Source organism: Sitophilus oryzae, unplaced genomic scaffold (assembly GCF_002938485.1).
Source record: "Sitophilus oryzae breed Bouriz unplaced genomic scaffold, Soryzae_2.0 scaffold_1242_pilon_pilon, whole genome shotgun sequence".
NCBI lineage: Eukaryota > Metazoa > Arthropoda > Insecta > Coleoptera > Curculionidae > Sitophilus > Sitophilus oryzae.
The window spans coordinates 253679-275166 of NW_022145885.1; the positions used below are offsets into that span (position 1 = coordinate 253679).

At 29.4% G+C, this 21488-nt stretch overlaps 2 protein-coding genes and 1 non-coding gene across 3 annotated transcripts in view; 2 read left to right on the plus strand and 1 right to left on the minus strand.

Annotated features, from left to right (window-relative positions):
• LOC115874198 overlaps nucleotides 1-21488 on the minus strand; it is a 130853-nt gene that overhangs the window by 34903 nt on the left and 74462 nt on the right. The window lies entirely within an intron of this gene.
• LOC115874207 (protein Cep89 homolog) lies at nucleotides 520-11724 on the plus strand. The gene is given in 9 exon segments (XM_030889304.1): nucleotides 520-656; nucleotides 790-1406; nucleotides 1578-1792; nucleotides 2070-2351; nucleotides 2414-2594; nucleotides 2656-2823; nucleotides 10887-11070; nucleotides 11072-11119; nucleotides 11485-11724. Coding segments are annotated over 8 exon segments (1896 nt in total). The 5' UTR covers nucleotides 520-656; nucleotides 790-807; the 3' UTR covers nucleotides 11704-11724.
• On the plus strand, nucleotides 15264-15335 carry Trnam-cau. The gene has a single exon. It is a non-coding gene; the product is annotated as a tRNA-Met (tRNA).

Consider the following 21488-nt stretch of genomic DNA (forward strand, 5'->3'; position numbering starts at 1 on the left):
AAAAAAACAAAACGTGTATTAAAGCGAGATAAATTATTTTATAAAAAAATTGAGTTTAAACAAAATTATTAAGAATACTTTGATAAGATTCTAAAATCTTCAAATGAGAATGAAAATGGTTATATTTCATTTTATTAATTTTTACAATTTACTTTAAATTTGGATAATTTAAAAGTTGTTTATCTATTTTTTATTTTTCTCTTAAATTGAATGTAGATAAAAAAACCTAAACGGCCTAAACCGGATTAGCTATTTTGAAACAAGTAGGAACTTTTATGTAGAGTGCATTTTTCACAAAATTTTAATAATAAAAATGTTTTTCTTGTAGAGACAATTCGGGGACATATTTGATTTTTTTTCTTCAAAAACCAGACCTTAGGGGTAAAAATCCGACCATAAGTGACATGATATTTTTACGCAAATAATATACCAACAACTGTTTACGCTCTAGTCATGCTCTAGTGGCTTTCAGCACATGTTTAGCCCGTTACTATGGTTACCTTTGAAGCTTGACACAAATTGGCGTGCTTTATATTTTTATTTACAAACGTCTTCCGTAGCAGCTGTTAGTAGATCTAACGCATTGCTGTCATTAATGCATTATATTTTGCTTGTTTAGTCGATAGATACTCAAGTGCATATATCACTATTATAAGGTAAGCAAAGTTATTTGATCGATTTGATAGAACTTTTGGTATTCAAATAATACAGCATACTTACAGTACTGATAGATATTTAGGATTATCATGATTTATTATATTATATTTAAAATATTTACAGTTGTGATAGTTTTTAGTTGATTCTAAAATGTTAAATAGTGATATTAAACCACCAATCAAACCAAGAAGAAAGCATCTTGAGGTCCCCGTTCACAAACCCGAAAGAGACAATAGCAATCAACAGAAGATTAAAAGGACTTATTCAGCAAATTTCAGTTCGAGAAAACATAGACATAAAAACGATTGTCCAGAGAACGTACCCACACAAAAATATAGCGAAGTTATAATCGAGTTACCCGAGCGTGAATCATCTCACAGAACGTGTAGGAAGGGTTTAACTAGGGAAATAGAAAAACTAACTAGAGAAAATGAGGAAATTGTCGAAAAATTTAATGAACTTGAAGAACTTTCCGTAAATCGGATAGTGAAACTCAAAGAAAAAGTCAATCATTTGCAAGATATCAATGCGGATATCAGCAAGCAAGCTGAATCGGTCAAATACCAATACGATGAACTATTAAAATGTTATGATGATGTGAGGAATCAGTTAGAGTTAACTAAAGTTTGCAAGAATTGCGAAAAAATAAATGAAACTTTAAGGAAAATAAACGAAGAAAACGATATTTTGAGAAAGAAAAACAGTAATATAAGTGAAGATTTGAATATGCTAAAAACAGTGATATTCAGGTGAGCAGAAAACAGTATATTTACCTTTTGTTTCTTTAATGTTTTAAATTCACTATCCAAATACGTACTTCGAATAACCGTAGTACATTACAAAAATGCTGACAAGTTTTAAATTTTTGGGTTTTAATTATTATTTAATTAGGTAGTTATTCAACATGGTAATTATTTCAGATTAAACGTACAGTTAGAACGATATCAAGAAAAATTAAGAAAGTATAATTTGAGTTTAGACAAGTCCACGATTCATCTTAGACAAGAGCATTTTTCAAGTAGTCAGCTTAGAGATGGAGAAATTATAAATATATTTTCTAGCGATCATCAGAATCACAAACACACCCCTATATCGTGGGGATCTGTAAACAGTCATACTTTAGGACCACTCCTAGGTAAATATATGTCAAAGTATTATTCTATATTTGTACAGGGTTAGCTAAAAGCCTGCACTTGTTTAAGTCTTAAGGAAGCGTTATATTACATTATTTATATAACAAAAAATGTTGTCTATCTCGCAATAATAATTTTGGCACTTATCGCAATTTGGAACATTATTTACTTCAAGTCTTCGATTGATTCTTATCGATAAATTTGCTTTGTAATCTAATACAATAAATTTTAAATGTAATAAATAACAGATAAATTTGGATTTATGATAAATGTTTTCAGATGCCTATCAAGATACAATAAATGAGAAAGACGAAATTATCCAGAATTATGAGTTAGAATTAGCAAAATTTACTGGTCAAATGAAAGAAATTATAGAAGAAAATGAAGAACTTTACAAAAAATTAACAGAAGATGAAAATTGTAGCACCAAATTAAAAACACAACTAGAAAATATAAAAGAAGAAATTAAAGTAACAAAGGAGCAAAATGATGCTTTAATTAAAAAATGTGCCATAAAACAAGATAAAATTGAAGAAATTTTGAGAATTTACGAAAATAAAGGTAATTATTATTTGATTAGCTATTTACAGTAAAACTGTAAAAATATTTACTAATTTTTTTAGTGGGGCAAATGAAAAGAGACTACCAAGTGATACACGACGAATATATTAAGTTGAGAGCAGAAAATAATGCCCTGAAAGATAAAATAAAGTCTTTAGTTGATTCGCAGGACGATATTAAAAATGAACGTCAAAATTATATTCCTATTGCGGTTCATACTGCCAGTGTAAATGAATGCAAAAAGTGAGTACCTATCAGAAAGAATACTGAAACTAATATTGAGATGGGGTAACAAATATTTTAGATGGTATGAAGAACTGAAACACCAATATGAGAATGAAAAGGAAAAATTAAAAGAGAATATTGATTGGCAAGCAAAAGTAATAAGAGAATTAAACGAGAGCATTAGAATTTTGAAAAAATCTAAAGAAGAAATCGAGGAGAAGGTTCTTCATCTTGAGAGGGAATTGAAGTAAGAATGAGCTTTGGTGAGAACGTATTTCCCTTTTTATACTTAATGCCAGTGCCAAAGTCCACGAAACACTATATAAAGTCTACTTGTTAATGATATTTTGTTTGTTTATAAGTAAATATTTCTCATTATAAATTTCAATTTCACAAGTAGCAATAGTTAAGCTTCATGCACAACCCCCCAATTAGTGAAATGAATTAGTGGTTTCAATTACACTTTATACTTATAGTTTACGATCATTCACAATGCCTAAAAAACACAATTAAAATTAATAAAATATCCTAGCAACAGCTTGCGGTAGTCTGTTGTATCCATAGAGAAAGCATAATATTTAGCTTATAAACAATAAACTTTTGATTTCTAACCAAAATTTTTCTTGCCGGTTGATAACCAAAGGCCTAAAAATGACATTACTCGCAAATTTTGGTATGTGGTAGACAATGATTCAGTATTGAAACAAAGAATTTAGAACTTCCATTGTCTTTATTTATTTTGGTTAACACTGACTGTTATCAATTATTGTTAACTCTTTTTTACACTTGATAACGGTCACTGATCCTTTTGACTGAAACGTTGTGTTAATTAAAAAAAAGACAATGGAAGTCCAAAATCTTTTAGTTTCAACCTTAACACTTATAATTAAGTCAATGGTTGCCACACCACACTTTTTGATGAACTCTAAATTCACTCGCCACTCGACAATAATTTTAAATTGTGTATTAACATTCTTTAATATATTTTTCTATTTGACATTTTTTCGTAATTCTCAAAATAAATGAAATAATAAACTTTATCGTTGACTCACCTTGTACAGCCCTATCAAATGAAAATACTAATATTGTACAGGGTGGGTCAAATCGACGCTTTTAAATGGAAACACCCTTTTCTATAGGAGATAGACAAAAACTAATATCGGTGTCTGGAGCTTAATTTTTGTCAAAAACATGATGGTGAAAACCGCATATAGATATCTGTTACCGTTTCGGAGTTATGGGGTGTTTTTCAAAAATATGCATTTTTAACAAATCGCAGTAACTTTTTTGCTATGGAAAATTTTGTTTTCTTATGCAAACATTTCCAAAGCGCCTTTTTATGTAGAATTTAATGGTTTAAGTATAATTTTTTTAAAATTAATAATTTAAGAATTATCAACAGAAAATTTGATTTTTTATATGGGACACCCTGTATATTTTTAATTTATTGAAAATAATTTAAAATTAGCTTTCCAAAAATATAACACACTTGATATTTTGCTCGATTCCTCTTCGAGATATAGAGTATATAAAAATTCGCCCGCTTTAAATAAGTAGGCTTTGAACGGCACCGGCTATAATGCAAACAAATTCTAGCTCTGAGCATCAATTAAAACGAAAATAATATTTGCTATGGGAGATGCAGAATTTTATAACAATTTAAAATATATTTAACCAACATCAACAGGTTTAAACTATATCTAATAACTATAAAAATAAATAGCAAACCAAGACATGAGATTTTGCTACAGGTGTTCGACATATCGACCGTCTTCTCTTATGGACAGACGGGGCAGTTTTTAAACATTTCTCGCGGAATTCATTAACTCAGTGGGGGTGAAAGATACCCTCTCATAACTGCTAGGTATTTCTAATTCTTGTGTAGATTATACGGAAGAATAAGGAACCTTTATTCTTCCGCAAATATATCCATAGGATTAGATCCATGGGCACTAAGTCAGACGGCCTCGACGGCCAACGGCTGGGATCTTGGTTAGCTATTCAATTATTCTTGAAATTGGCTGCAAAAATTTGCTGATAACTTCAGCGTTCTCAGGAGGTGCATCGTCTTGCTGGAAAAATATGTTTTGCAGTTCCATTAAGGGCATATCATCAATAAGTGGTCCAAAGCCTACTAGTTTAAAGTGGCGAACTTTTAAAAATTCTGTATTTTGAAGGGGATTATAACAAAATATCAAGTGTGCTATATTTTTGGAAAGGTAATTTTAAATTCCTTTCAGTTAATTAAAAATATAGAGGGTGTCTCAAATAAAAAATCAATTTTTCTGTTGATAACTCTTAAATTATTAATTTTAAAAAAATTATACCTAAACCATTAAATTCTACGTAAAAAGGTGCTTTGGAAATGTTTTCATAGAAATACAAAATTTTCCATAGTAAACAAGTTACAGCGATTTGTTAAAAATGCACATTTTTCGAGCAAGACGACGCACCGTCTCTGAACGCTGAAGTTATCAGCAAATTTTTGCAGCCAATTTCAAGAATAATTGAATAGCTAACCAAGATCCCAGCCGTTGACCGTCGAGGCCGCCTGACTTAGTGCCCATGAGTCTAATCCTATGGATATATTTGCTATAGGAAGACGAAAGGTATCCTTTTTCTTCTCAATTTATAATCTAGACATGAATTAGAAATACTTCGCAGTTATCAGAGGGGTATCTGTTACCCCACTCGAGTTAATGAGTTCAAAATGAAATTTTCAAAAAATCGCCCCTGTCTTGTCCATATGGATAAATTTTGTATTTATATCAAACATTTGTAGCAAAGCATGTCTTGGTAGAATTTAATTTATTAAGTATAATTTTAGATATATTAATAATTTAAGATGTTGGTTAAACAGATTTTAAATTGATTTTTAATTTGGGACACCTCTCATATTTTTAATTAACTGAAAGGAATTTAAAATTACCTTTCCAAAAATATAGCACACTTGATATTTTTGTTATAATCCCCTTCAAAATATAGAATTTTTAAAAGTTCGCCACTTTAAACTAGTAGGCTTTGGACCACTTTTATTGATGATATGCCCTTAATGGAACTCGAAAACATATTTTTCCAACGCAAGACGACGCACCGTCTCTGAACGTTAATTTATCAGCAAATTTTTGCAGCCAATTTCAAGAATAATTGAATAGCTAGCCAAGATCCCAGCCGTTGACCGTCGAGGCCGCCTGACTTAGTGCCCATGGGTCTAATCCTATGGATATATTTGCGGAAGAATAAAGGTTCCTTATTCTTCCGTATAATCTAGACAAGAATTAGAATACTTAGCAGTTACAGCCGGGGCCGTTCACCCCCACTGAGTATAAAATTAAAGCGGGCGAATTTTCAAAACTGCTATATCTGTCCAGAACATAAGAGCAAAATATGTCGAACACCTGTAGCATATTTTGGAAAAGTAATTTGCTAAATTTTTTTCAATATTATTATAGTTTACATGTGTTGATGTTGGTTAAATCATATTTTAAATGTTGATAATTCTTAAATTATTAATTTTAAAAATTATACTTAAACCATTAAATTCTACGTAAAAAGGTGCTTTGGAAATTTTTTCATAAAGATACAAAATTTTCCATAGCAAAAAAGTTACAGCGATTTGTTAAAAATGCATATTTTTGAAAAACACCCCGTAACTCCGAAACGGTAATCGATATGCGGTTTTCACCATCATGTTTTTGACAAAAATTGAGCTCCAGACACCGATATTAGTTTTTGTCTATCTCCTATAGAAAAGGGTGTTTCTATTTAAAAGCGTCGAATTTGACCCACTCTGTACAGGGTGGCGCCTCTCATACGCCGCGGAGGCTCCAAGGAGAACGACAGCACAAAATATACACCATACAGAAGCGACAAAGAGATTTGCTTCAAAATTTTTAGGAGAGGATAATGCTGGTTAACTTTTGCATTACAAACGGTGCCGTCACAGAATTATACTTATTATAAAAAAATTAAAGACCGGCGAATTTTTATATACTCTATATATCGAAGCATAATCGAGCAAAATATCAATGTGTTATAATTATTTATTTATTTTAAATTCTAAATAAAAAACTGATTAAAATATACTAGTTTTTTTAAAAACTAAATAAACCTGCCTGTTGATCGTTTTTTTATTAATTTTCTAAAAATTATACTTAAAGTGTTAAATTCTACGTAAAAGGTGCTTGGAATGTCAAACGTGACGTCATAGCAATTAGTTACAGCGATTTGACCAATGCTATTTCAAAGCTCTTTTGTCGCTTCGTGTATGGTAATCGATATGCGGTTTTCACCATCATGTTTGTGACAAAATTGAGCTCCAGACACCGATATTAGTTTTGTCTATCTCCTATAGAAAAGGGTGTTTCATTTAAAAGCGTCGAATTTGACCCACTCTGTACAGGGTGGCGCCTCTCATATGCCGCGGAGGCTCCAAGGAGAACGACAGTTTGTACTGAAATTAAATTTTGTTAGCATATGTAGGTTAATTTAGAGCATTTTTAAATATAGCGAGTTCTACAGGGTGTCCCCAAAAAAAAGTTACACATCAAAGTTGTTTTTTTTTGTAATGGAACACGCTATATTATTATATTAATTGATATTCGGATTCTAGGAGAAAAATAAAGGTGAGTTTCATTAGAGAAGTATATGACTAAAATGTAATATGTTTGACATATTTAACATTTTCTAAAAATGAACAAATTTTAAATTTCAATAAAAGTTAACTAAATTGAATTTACCCGATGTAGCCTAATATGATCTATTATTTAACTATTGTACTTTAAAACAAATTAAAACTTGACCCAAAAAAGTTATACAGTGTGAGACAAAATTAATATTGAACATTGGTTACCTTTAAAAAGGAAGTTACTCTTTTATTTTAAATGGAACATGTCTCTTCAAGATATTATTAATGTTACCTACCCCTTAGACAAATATTTTTCCTACATATTTTTATTTGTTACCTACCCTTAGACAAATATTTCCCTACATAATTTTATTTTATGATTTAGTGCTTATTTAGTGTGGTAGATCTTTATTATTTGATAAAATCTAGGTGACTGTGATATGTCTGACGTTACTTCAATACAGCTATCAAATTAGTACAACTTTAATAACTAGTTATTATTTTCTGTCAGTTAAATCAAAAATAATCTCAGTAATTTGCCGAAAATGGAAACTTATCCTACATCAGAGTGAATTGACATGACATTAGTTGAATAAGAAGAATAATAGTTGAATAAGAAAAATAATAGTTGAATAGAAGTAATAGAATACTTAAATGTTCATGATTTATGTAGTCTGAATTTTTTACGTGGATATGTTAAAGACAGTGTTTACAAAACCCGAACAAGTATTGCCGACAGCATGAAAGAAATTATTGTGGCTGCTTTTCGAAATAGAATTCCACATATACCTCTTAACATGAAAATATCTTTTGAAAAGAGAATCATTTTATGCAGTGAACAGGAAAGGAAGTATATTTTGAGTATTTGACTTCATCTAGCTAATTTTTGTCACATAATTATATATTTATATCTAGTTTTAAGTAATTCTGTAACAATTGAAATAGGTTATAAACGTGTACCTTTTTATTACCGTTCAATATTTTATTCTAATTCCTCTAATTTTTGTGAAATTAACAAAAGGTATCTCCCAGCCGCCTAGATTTTATTAAATAATAGATATCTACTGACGCAAAATCACAAAAATGAAAATATCTAGGAAGATCTTTGTCTATGGGGTAGGTAACCTTAATAGTATTTTGAAGACACATGAATTTTACATTGAATATCGGAATAATATACTGGGTGTTCCATTTAAAATAAAATAGTAACTTGCTTTTAAATGTAACCAATGTTCAATATTCATTTTTTCTCACACCCTGTATACCTTTTTGGGTCAAGTTTTAACTTAGTTTAAAATACAATAGTTACTTTAACTACATACTAGGTTGTACCGAGTAAATTCCAATTTAGGTAGCTTTTATTGATATTTATAATTTGTTCTTCATTTTTAGAAAATGATAAATATGTCCATCTACCTATAACTAACCTAACCAAACCAAAAAAACCTTACATTTTAAACATATACTTCTCTAATGAAACTCACCTTTATTTGTCTCCCAGAAATCCCCGAAAATCAATTAATATATTAGGTGTTCCACTACAAAAAATAAAACTTTGATGTGTAGTTTTTTTTGTGGAGACCCTGTAGAACTCGCTATATTTTTAAAGCATGCTCTAAGTTAACCTACATATGGTTACAAAATTTTATTTCAATACAAACTGTCGTTCTCTTCTCCTTGGAGCCTCCGCTGCGTATGAGAAGCGCCATCCTGTATTTATATTTAATTTCTCTTCTTAAATGCTCTATGTAGAAAATAGATACGAATCTAGACAGATATTTTAACAGATAAAAATAAAAATATATACAGGGTGTTTCAAAACAAATGCGAAAAACTTCAGGGGGTGATTCCTTGTTCAAAATAAAGGGTAGTTTGCTTCATAAACGTTGGGTCAAAAGTCAACCATTAGGGAGATATCGCGGTACAAAGATGGCGGAAAAATAATGTTCTTATTTTTTTTTATCTTGAAACGAAAAAGAGATAGACTAATGAAATTTTATGGAAGCATTACTGTTATGAAAACACACTGTCTGGTAATTTTTTCACTTTTTAAAATGAGGGAAGGGGTTGAAATAAACTACTCCTATCATTCTTGTTAACGAAATTTAAAGAAAAATCTAATCAAACACATGCAAAAAATTAATTTGGGATAGTTTAGTTTGTTTAGAAACTTTTTATCTCTTTGTATTTTTTTATATAAACTTACCGATTTGAAATTAAAAATAAAATGTAAAAGCATTTCATGTCAGGGACTAAAATATTTTTTAGATTAAGAATCTATGATAATAATGATAATAATAATAATCTAGATAATAACGTATTGCAGTAGAGTAATGTCAAATAAAACAATATCCTAAAAAGTGACAGCGGCCGACTAGATTTTTTCCTAAAGAAATTACAGCTGCCCACTAGATTCTTTATCTAAAAATGTTTTTGGTCCTGACATGTAATGCTTTACATTTTATTTTCTAATTTCAAATCGGTGAGTTTTATCAAAAAAACACACGAGATAAAAAAGTTTCTAAATAAACTAAACTATCCAAATTAATTTTTTTGCATGTGTTTGATAAGATTTTTCTTTAAATTTCGTTAACAAGAATGATAGGGGTAGTTTATTTCAACCCCTTCCACTCATTTTAAAAAAGTGAAAAAATTACCAGAAAGTGTGTTTTCATAACAGTAATGCTTCCGTAAAATTTCACTAGTCTATCTCTTTTCGTTTTCAAGATAAAAAATAAAAACATTATTTTTCCGCCATCTTTGTACCGCGATATCTCCCTAATGGTTGACTTTTGACCCAACGTTTATAAAGCAAACTACCCTTTATTTTGAACAAAGAATCACCCCCTGAAGTTTTTCGCATTTGTTTTGAAACACCCTGTATACATATTTTTTTGAATGCACTTTTTCACTTTTTTAACAAAATATCTTGATAATATGGTGAATGAATTTTTTGATTATATTTTACGTCTTGACACTATGGTGAACTCGATCTAAAGTGCGAAAACTTTTCGTTGCGCCAAAGCAAATAATCTAATTCCCCTTATTTTTTATCGCCATTATTTATTTACACACTGTATATAAAATAATAAATATTAGTAAATAATGAGATAAATTTTGTTTAAAAAATTTAATTGCCCCAATTAAAACAGTTTTTTTTTATTTAAATATTACAATAATTTTATTCTGTTAACCTTTCTTGACAAAAATGTCAATGTCCACTTAATAACTTATTTTTAAGAAAATTATGTAGAAAAGAGATTATATCTAGACAGATATTTTAACAGATAAAAAATAAAAAGATATATATTTTGTGAATGCAATTTTTAACTTTTTCTAACAACATATCTTGATAATTCTAACAATACATAACATATCTTGACTGGGTGAATGAATTTATTGGTTATATTTCACGTCTTGACATTATGGTGAACTCAATCATAAGTTTTCGTTGCGCCATCGCCAAAGCAATAATCTAATTCCTCTTATTTCTTATCGCCATTATTTATTTACACACTGTATATAAAATAATAAATATTGGTAAATAATGAGATAAATTTTGTTTAAAAATTTTAATTGCCCCAGTTAAAACTGTTTTTTTTATTTAAATACATAATACAGTTTTGTTCTATTAACCTTTCTTGACAAAAATGTGAATGTCCACTTAATAATCTATTTTTAAGAAAAGCCGAAACTCGCCAACTAGATTTGGAACATACGCTGAACGAAGTCCAACTTTCCAAGAGCGCTTGCAGGAAGCAGTTGCACAAAGCTATGACTTTTGCCAAGGAACTGGTTGCTGAGCAAGAGACCTTGCTGGAAGCCCTCAATATGAGACAACAAGAGAATAAGGCTGTAAAAAAAATTCGGCACTGACATGGCCCAAAAAATGGATACCCTAAAATCTCAGTTAAAGGTATTTAGACATTGAATTGTATAAAAGATAGACTGACTATATGTATACATTAAGTTACATTAGGTTGTTTAGATTATTCACTAATTATATTGATATAATGATGTTTAAACAATAAGATTTAAAAAAAATACAATTTGTATGACTTCTTTTCGTCTGCGTCTTCCTTTTATAATAGGAAGACGCAGACAAGAATTTCATTTTTTTAAATGTTATTTATTAAATCGCATTATATCTACTGTATATTATTTATATTTTATATCTATTTATCGTAATAAAATTAAGCAAATGGTTTGATAATTTGATAAATTATATAAATTCCATTTTTCTGTTTTGGTACTTATTTATTCAATTAGATATTTATTTAGGATGTTCAAAAATCGGCATGGCAAGAATTTAGTACAGTGGAACAGAGGATCCATGAACAAGGCGATTTGATAGAATCTATGAAAGACGAACACACAAAAGAAATTGAAAGGCTACAACAAGTTATTAAAGAGCAAGAAGAAAAAATATCTAAAGAAACTAAAAAAGAAGCTAGTGTACCTGTGAGCCCATACAAATTGTTTAAAGATAAGTATTCGTAGAATTCAAATAAAAATGATTGTTTTTTTACTTTATTGACTTTTTTAGATTTTTATAATCATTTATAAAATATATACAATGATATGTTTTAGTAATACTTGTTTTTTTTATTCCCCATCCCCCAGATATGTATAGGTATAGGTACTTAGGATCGCAAAAACTGGTGTTACAGAGTGGTCACAAACTTAAAAATTTACATAGAAAAATTAAAAATTACCTAAATGCCAAAAACATCTTCTATATATCGGGTGTTTTTCAAAAATGGCTATACCCCTATAACTTTTTTATTCTTTCAAATATAAAAAAGAGATTTGGTATGTTACTATATGACATAAATTGGGATTGATTGTCGTTATGAAAATGTTTTCGATCACTTCCTGTTTCACTGGAAATGACTACAGCTCAGCTGCTGATTTCTATATGGCACACTCGATATTTTGTTACTTAATAGAAAATGACGGTTTGAATAGAATGACTTATCATATGTCAACTTTTGACATTTTCAATTAAAAAAAATTGCATTTTAAATTTCAATTTAGAGTGCCATGACCATAAATTTAACGACATATTAACTCGAAATATAAGGTGTGTGTGTGGTATCAAATTATACGTTAAAAAATGTTTTTTCCAAACATGCTAACGCTCCATTTGAAAAAATTGAGTTATGATTAAGAACTACGATCTTTTAACTGACCAGGAAAAGGCACGAAAAACATTAAACGATCAAATCTATTTTTCCAAGGTTCCTTGATCAAAAATCAGTGTTTTTAACATGGCGCTCTAGATTCAAATTTAAAATACGTTTTTTTTAAGCGAGAATGTTAAAAGTTGACATTGGTATTTCGAGTCAAATTATCATTATGAACAGCATGTTACAATTTCAAATATTATACCATAAGCGAAAATGTCAAAAGTTGATGATTTATCGAATAAAGTAAAAAAATACCGAAGGTGCCATTTAAAAACTAAAAGTTGTAGTCTTTTCCGGTGAAACGGCAAATGACAGAAAACAATTGAATACGTCAAACAATCCTGATTTATGTCATATACTATCGTACCAAATCTCGTTTATTATCTGATAAAATTAAAAATGTATAGGAGTGAGTCACTTTTGAGAAGCACCCGATATACCAGATAAGATTTGTGTATAGATTTTTAAATAAATAAATAAATAAATAATCCTTTATTGTCTAACAGGTACAAATCCCAATTACAAGTCAATTTGAAAAAATAAAATGATACATACTAAAACTTAAACAAAACAAAACTTTTAAAAGTATATTATATGACAATTTTTTACAGAAACAATAAATATTTATTTATTAGTTCATATTAGCAAAATGGTACATACTAAAATGGTACAAATAAAATGGTACATGCTAAAACTTAAACAAAAAAAAACTATTAAAAGTATACATATGTATATGACAATTTTTTTAAGAAACAATAAAAATATAATTAATAGTCCATGATGTCAGCAAAATTTGCTCGTAATTTCAAAGAAGTAATAACATCTAAAAAAAATGTCAGTGCATATAAATATAATATCAAAATTCTAATACCTACAACCTACAATACATGTATAATAAAACCCCAATAAAAAGGAAATACTACTAAGACTCAAGACCTCACCAATAAGACCCTAAATCTCCTAACCTAATAATAGACCCTAATCCAGCTCATTTAATCATGAACCCATTGACTTTTTGTGGCCACCGTATAAATTCAAGGGTCAAACTTTATTTATTTACCTAATATCTGGTATAAGTAAAGTCTGATGTCATGTATGATTATAATTCAAAATGAAATTGCACTTTCTTGTGACATTTATTAATTACAATCTAAGAAAAAAATTACACAGATTCTATTTATAATACGAATGATACCTGCTAATAAAAATATTTGAATAATAGGGCAAGATTTATTATGCTATGGTAATATCTGGTGTTAAGTGGTTTAGATTACTTATGTCGTTAAATTGGCAATAAAAACTCATTCCTACGCTTATATCTATAGCTAAGAATTATAAACAACACTAAGTTGTTTTCCAAGAGAATCCTGTCATCGATGAATTTGTTTTAGTTCCAAGAGTACCTATTTAGTATTTTCAGCAAATAGTAATTAGCAATAATGTATGTAAAGCTTATTTTCTTCCTTTTATTATGGCAATACAAATAATTCATATAGCAATATGTGCTATTATAATAACTTAATTAATGAAATTGAAATTACTATTTTGACTGGACTACAGAACGAAAATTGGGGCGGCAAGTTGCAAAATCCGCTTTATCGATTTTTTAAAAAAATGGCCTAATGATATGAGGTGTCAAGTTGCAAAACCCACCTTATCCAATTTTTGGCAAAATCCTTATTTAATTTTAATAAAATGGTATAATTAATAAACCAAGTTAGGATGCAAATACCATATGATCGAAAGAAAACGGCGTCCGGTTGGCTAGGAAAAAGTTTACTTATAAAATGACAGCGTTCTTCATTTCATTGCTATTGCTGACGCCGTTTGTTCTTGATTATATTGCTTCGAACCCCGCAATATGCATATGCATTATACTGCAACAAAACCCGCCTTATCCGAATTATTTTTTGTGTTTTGTCTGTTTAATTTTTCTGAATTAACTCAATATTAATTTTTATTTTTAGAAAAACGAGATACAAAAAACAATGCTTCCACTCAATGGATACGTTTTTTGTAAATTAACGCTTCAAACATTATATTTGCTAAAACAGTTTTTGCTTATTGTCTCGAAACAACGTTTGTGGGATAAGACGGGTTTTGCAACTTTGACGCCTCATATACATTAATAGTTTGGCCCCTAAAATCTACATACCTAATACCCTTGTATATGAATTTTTATAAACAAGACTAATACATAGTCCCAAACTGAAGCAAAAGTCGCCTGTTGCCTATTCCTATATAAAATTCACTACAAATTACGTTACTGCAGCAAAATCCGTCTTATCGACTTACCTATATTTGCTTTTTATTGTCATATTATTGTTGCAAATCCCGCATTTTTCATAGGCTTTTTACTTTTTACACAAGTATAGTATTATTAAGTACTGACATCAGACTGACATCTTATCCATTTCAAATCTTTACGTAATTTTAATAAAATAGCATACCTATAATAATTCCAAGTTAGGATGCAAATATCTTGCTGTAGCAAAACCCGCAAAACAAAACGCAGATAAAAAAACGTGCCCATTAAGTGGAATCATTGTTTTTTATCTGGATTTTGTAGAAATAAAAATTAATGTTTAATGTTTAAACGAAAAAATACAAAAATTATTCGGATAAGGCTGGTTTTGTTGCAGTATATTGATGCATTATACTGCAACAAAATCCGCCTTACTTATCCTAATTATTTTTTTCTCTCTTTAAAAATTAAATATTAACTTATATTTCTACAAAACCCAGATACAAAACAATTTTCAAGTATTTGCTAAAACAGTTTTTGCTTATTATCTCGAAACAAAGTTTTGGGGATAAGGCGGGTTTTGCGACGCCCCGTTCTTGTACGGCATATACGAAAGGATTCTAACAAGCAGAGTGGCGCAGTGGAAGCGTGCTGGGCCCATAACCCAGAGGTCCGTGGATCGAAACCACGCTCTGCTACAATTTTTTTTATTTTTTTTTATTCAACTATTCAAAAAATATTTTATTTTATTATAGAATAATTTAAAAAAACTTTTTTATTAAAATATTATTCTTTCCTAAACATACAAAAATATTTTTAAATACCTATACATTGGAAAATAATTAGGTAAAAAATAAATCATAGCTATTTTAAAATACCGTATGATCGAAAAAAAAATGGCGGCTTTATTATACAGTCGATGATAATTTTGGCGAGGTCAATCTCTAGACGCCATTTACTATTAAAAATTGACATAGCACTTATAGAAAGTTATAGAATGATTACAAAAAGAGAACGTTTCCAGAAACACATATCTATTTCAAAAAAAAATATTGAATTTTAAACGTTCTTCTGCTACACCATTTAAAATAATTTTTACTCAATACCGGGTGCATCTCAAAAGTGGCTCACCCCTATAACTTTTTTATTTTTTTCAGTTAAAAGTTTGGTATGTTAGTGCATGACATAAATTAGGATTGCTTGACGCATTTAATTGTTTTCGGTCACTTCCTGTTTCACCGGAAATGACTAAAACTTTTGATTTTTAAATGGTATCCTAGGTATTTATTTACTTTATTCGATGGAAAATAACACTCTGAATAGAATGACGTATCATATGTCAACTTTTGACATTTTCGCATTTAGTTTATTTGAAATTGTAACTTGCGGTTCGCAACGAAAATTTGACTCGAAATACCCAGTGTGTGATAACAAATTATTCGTAAAATTTGCTTTTTCCAAATATGCTAATGAGCCATCTTCGTTTCATTTGAAAAAATTGAGATATGATTAAAAATACGATTTGGGCATTTTCTAAGCGGCTAGGACTAGACACATTAGATGATCAAATCTATTTTTCCAAAGCTCCTTGATTAAGAATTAGTGTTTCTAACATAACTCTAGATTGAAATTTAAAATACGATTTTTTTAAAAATTTAATTTAATTTTTTTTTCTATTTTTAACAGAACGTCAACGGTTTTTGTAGACGTATCTGTTTCAAAAAGCCAAAGCGTTCTCGAATAGTTGAATTTAAATATTTTAGGTAGTTTTTTCTTTATTCTTTGTATTTTTTTTGCTTCCGACGACGGAAAGAGATAAACTTTCCGAAACGTTAAGCATTTTTTTGTTCGTTAGGCAAATTTGTATATCTGTAAACCTAACTTCTGACAAGTAGTTTCCGTTTAGATTAGCGCCAGAAGTGTTTACAAAAAATAACTATTTTATTTTGTAGATTTTTTTGCAGTGGCGAAATACCCATACAGGATTTTTTGGTAAGATAATATAATTTACCAATTTGAGTGTAATTTTGCGAAAATGATTTTTACACTCAAAAAGAGACTTTTAATAAATAAGGAATATATTTTACACTCCTTAAGTGTTAATTTAATCTGGTTAATATTGTTTACACTCAGAAAGTGTACTTTTAATCTCTAGGAAAAAGTTTTACGCTAATGGTACTACTTTTAACACCCAATTAATGAAAACTCAACTTTTAATATTAACCCGTAGTTAGAGTGCATTTGGGTGTCTTTACACCCTGGAATAATATTTCCAGGGTGTAAAGATATACACTCACAATTCTACCTATAAGAAATACAATTTACCCGCTTAATTTTTTTAGTGTGTATACTGACGCGGACGGTGCCATTTAAAAATTAAAAGTTTTAGTCATTTCCGGTGAAACAGGGAGTGACCAAAAACAATTGAATACGTCAATCAATCCTAATTTATGTCACCTACTAACATATCAAATCTCGTTTTATTATATCAAGAAATAAACAAGTTATAGGGGTGAACCACTTTTGAAACGCACCCTGTATATAAATATACGTATAACCTTCAAAAATAAAATAAGTAAGTGACACCTAGGGCTTGGCCTCGCCAAAATTACCATAGATTTCCATTTCTCAGCCGTCCTCGGCGCTGGTTTTTTTTTATTGTGTGTCGTGTGACATAATCTTAAGTCATCAAGTATCCTAAACGTATTATAGCCCGTTTAAGGGGGGAATACAGGACCTACAATATGGTTCACAAAATTAAAGCAAAAAATATATATTTCTTAAATTTTCAAAATCAAATAACGCGGTTATTTTGACTTCGAAAAACGGTAAAGAAAAAATATGTTTTATCGAGATCGACTAGTCCTGAAAATATTTGCACTTATTTAGGATTCACCCTGCACCCTGTATATTACATACTTAATAAGAATCGTTTCCCCAATACATTGCAATATTTAAAAAAGAAACAATTTAATATTTTATGTTATCTCTCATAATTGTTTTAAAATATTATCAATCAATACGCTCATTATTTTATATTATTTTAATTAAATTATTTTATATTAATTAATTATTTAACTATAAATCAGATTTAACTAAAAATCAGAATTGTCTATTATAGTAATAATTATTAAAAAAAAGTTTTAATAATAAAATAAATTAAAAATAATATTTTACTATTTATAAAATTAAAAACTTCTAAAATATCCTCTAGACCAGTCCTCTATCGACGTGATCAAACTATATCCGCCGCTGCATCGCAATCGGCAACGTTGCAATTTCAGTGACAGTCCGGCAATCAGCAGATACTGTGCGTTGAGTTGCGGCATAACGTAAATAATGGCTTTTTTCCTAACGAAAATTAACAAAGTGCCTGTAAAATAACTCGTTCACATGTAAATATATTACTTAAATTTCGTGCGTTATTCGTATATTTGCAGTTTCCGGTGTTGTAGTCCGCCACAGCACCGTCATATCGGGTTGTTTTCTAGTTATTGATTTTACTTCTAACCTATAAAAATTAAGGTTGAATCACCCCCAAACGACAAAGCAACCCTAGCTTCTCGTAGTGTTTTGTTTTGGGGGCAAAGTGTAAGTGATTGTATTACGAGTGTGTGGTGTAGAGTGGATTATTCTGTCTCAAACGGATTAAAAAACGATAATTTTGTATCACAACCACAAGACTACGTAAACATGATTTTAGATGTATATTAAAAAATGTTTACATTCGTTTAGAACTAATTTAAAATGATATGGGAATGTGTGAGTGATGGATTTAATTTGTATTTTATAAGGGTAAGTAGGTACTATTTTTTATTCTATACAGACGTAACATGTTTTGTTATCAACAATATTTATTTATAGCTTTAGAATAATTTTGCTTGGCTTATCAGTTTTTCGTATTAAATAGAACCAATTAAGTATGCGAATATCGTTATTATAAGTTCGATAATTATTAATTTTTTAGTAACATAAATATTTTTGAATACTGCATGTCATAGAAATTAAATACTGTTATGATACTAGGTCTTTCATTCATTCATGAAATGTACCTATACCTACCGACTCGGACTATTCGTAGTAAAAAATAACCACAGGTCAATAACATATCCTTTTGTGTTTTCTTCCACCTACCATTTGTGCGAATATATTTTTAAATAGGTTTTCCTAGTTTTTTATGCTACAACACATTAGTCATTAATTAGTGTTCTCTAATTTCAAGACTGAAAGTAATACAAACATTACAGTGTAGGGGGTAATTTATATTCTTTCATTTTAAGAACTATGAATATTTTTAGTAAATTCATAGTTATTTTGAATTCGTTTTTATCGGAATATGGGTCAAGTGCAGTTAAGATCTATATTCTCCGAGATTTTCTCTTAATCTTCAGAATTTTCTCACCGAATTTCTATTTTTATAATTCCTTGTGGTTCTATTTTTTACTTAAATACCTAGGTACGTAATTATGTTTTCATAGTTGATTATATTTTTATTATTCATTTTTGTTTTCAAATTTGACAATTTATGTGTGTGATATTCAATTATTTATTAATATCATGCGATCGAAAAAAAAAACTGCGTCAAAGACGGCTGGGGAATGACAATCGATGATAATTTTGGCGAGTCAAGATGTCATTTACTTTTTCAATGTATGTCATTTCCGATGTCATTTACTTGGCTCGTACGCTCGTTTATTTTCTAATGGCGGTTACTGCCAGTTGGCCTAGTGTTATAATTTTTAAAAAGTTTTATGTCAATTTTTAGTAAAGATGTCATTTTTAGAAAAAAATATCATCAAAATGTCATTCCCCAGTCGTCTTCGACGCCGTTTTTTTCTAACTTACGGTATAATCAAAAATATAACTAATTTTTAGATTTAAATCTCTAGACAATGACCCTAAACTCCTTGTTCATAGGTAATTTTGGATATATCGGGTGGGTCTCAAAATTGGCCCAACCCTATATATTTTTTTATTTTTTCAGATAAAAAAACGAGATTCGGTATGTGAGTATATGACATAAATTAGGATTGATTGACGTAATTAATTGTTTTCGCTTACTTCCTGTTTTACCGGAAATGACTACAAGTTTTGATTTTTAAATGGCTCTCGGTATTTTTTACTTTATTACTTAGTGTTGTTAGTTTAAATAATTCTTTATTAAAATCGACCGTGTATTATTAATCCCATAACCCAACACTTAAAAAATAATACCCTGAATAGAATGACATATTATATGTCAACTCTTGACATTTTCGCTCAAAAACAAATCGTATTTTAAAAATCAATCTAGGGTGCCATGGCTGTGCTAAAAACACTAATTTTTAATCAAGGAGCCTTGGAAAAATAGTTTTGATCGTCTAATGTTTTTCGTATCTTATCCTGGCCGGTTAAAAGATGCCCAAATCGTAATTTTAATTATATCTCAATTTTTTCGAATGAAACAAGGGTGGCTCATTAGTATATTTGGAAAAAGCATTTTTTTACTAATAATTTAGTATCACACACTTGGTATTTTGAGTCAAATTGTCGTTACGAACCGCCTGTTCCAATTCAAATAAACGTCAAATATGTCATTCTATTCAGGGATTCAGGGTGTCTTTTTCTATTGAATAAAGTAAAAAAATACTGAGGGTGCCATTTAAAAACCAAAAGTTGTAGTAATTTCCGGTGAAACAGGAAGTGACCAAAAACAACTGAGTACGTCAATCAATCCTAATTCATGTCATACGGTCATATACTAACATACCAAATCTCGGTTTTTATCTGAAAAAATTAAAAAGTTATAGGGATGAGCCACTTTTGAGACGTACCTGGTATTGGCGAGTATAGCTTACCTATATTCGTTTAGCATCGGGTAAAGCCAGTCCTACACGATGCGTCACGTCGATTTTTACACAATTGCTTTTGCGTGTTTACAAGTGAAATTTAAACCATAAATATAATTTTGCTTGACACTTGAAGTGACTTTCAACTTCGCGAAACAATGGGATTGATTTCATATTTGCAAATGATTCAACAATTATCGGATATTTTGAACCTAATTATGTATTAATTTAATCTGTATGGGCTTTATTGTAGAGATAAACAGAGGAGCAGGTATAGAATAAATATCCCTTGAAGTAATGTAATGTTTATTGTTTTGTTGTCTTCAACAAGATCTTAATTTGATGGTATAAAAGATATTTATTATTTGATAATGACAATTTAATAGCTTAGACGAGAGCTTAGATTAAGAACGGAATGTAGTTGAAGAATTAACTTTTGAAATAAAATAAGTAAGTATTTTAGATTACCAAAGTTAAATTCCCAGTAAAATTTAAGAAATAATCGGGATGGGTAGACGCATGATCACACTCCATTGTAATAAGGAATTTCTGTTGTACACGACTGTTTAAGTACTACTGTTAAGTGTTACTGTACTACTAGTTGTTTATTTTCTTTTTTTAGTCTTTGTATATTGTATACCATTCAACATTTGAATAAGCCTGTCAGTATAAATTGTAAATTACATTTATTATATTTCTATAGGGTAAGTATTTTAGTTGAATTACAAGGAGCAACGTTTTAAACGATCCTATCGGTCTTAACATCTAGAAAATAAATTGCTAGCAATTATTTTAGATATTTATTTCATTTTATCCTGCAATGCTATGAAAGTTATTGTTATTTATCAAAATCTATGTTTACCGGTAATTATAGTAGGTACATTATAAAAAAGAATTTTTAACGAGATTTTTACGGTACATAAGCTTAATAATAAAGATAGGTCAGGAACCAACATCCTGTACTATATGTATTACATAATCTCGTGTTTCTGACTTTTAAAAAGTGTAAAGTACCGTCTACAC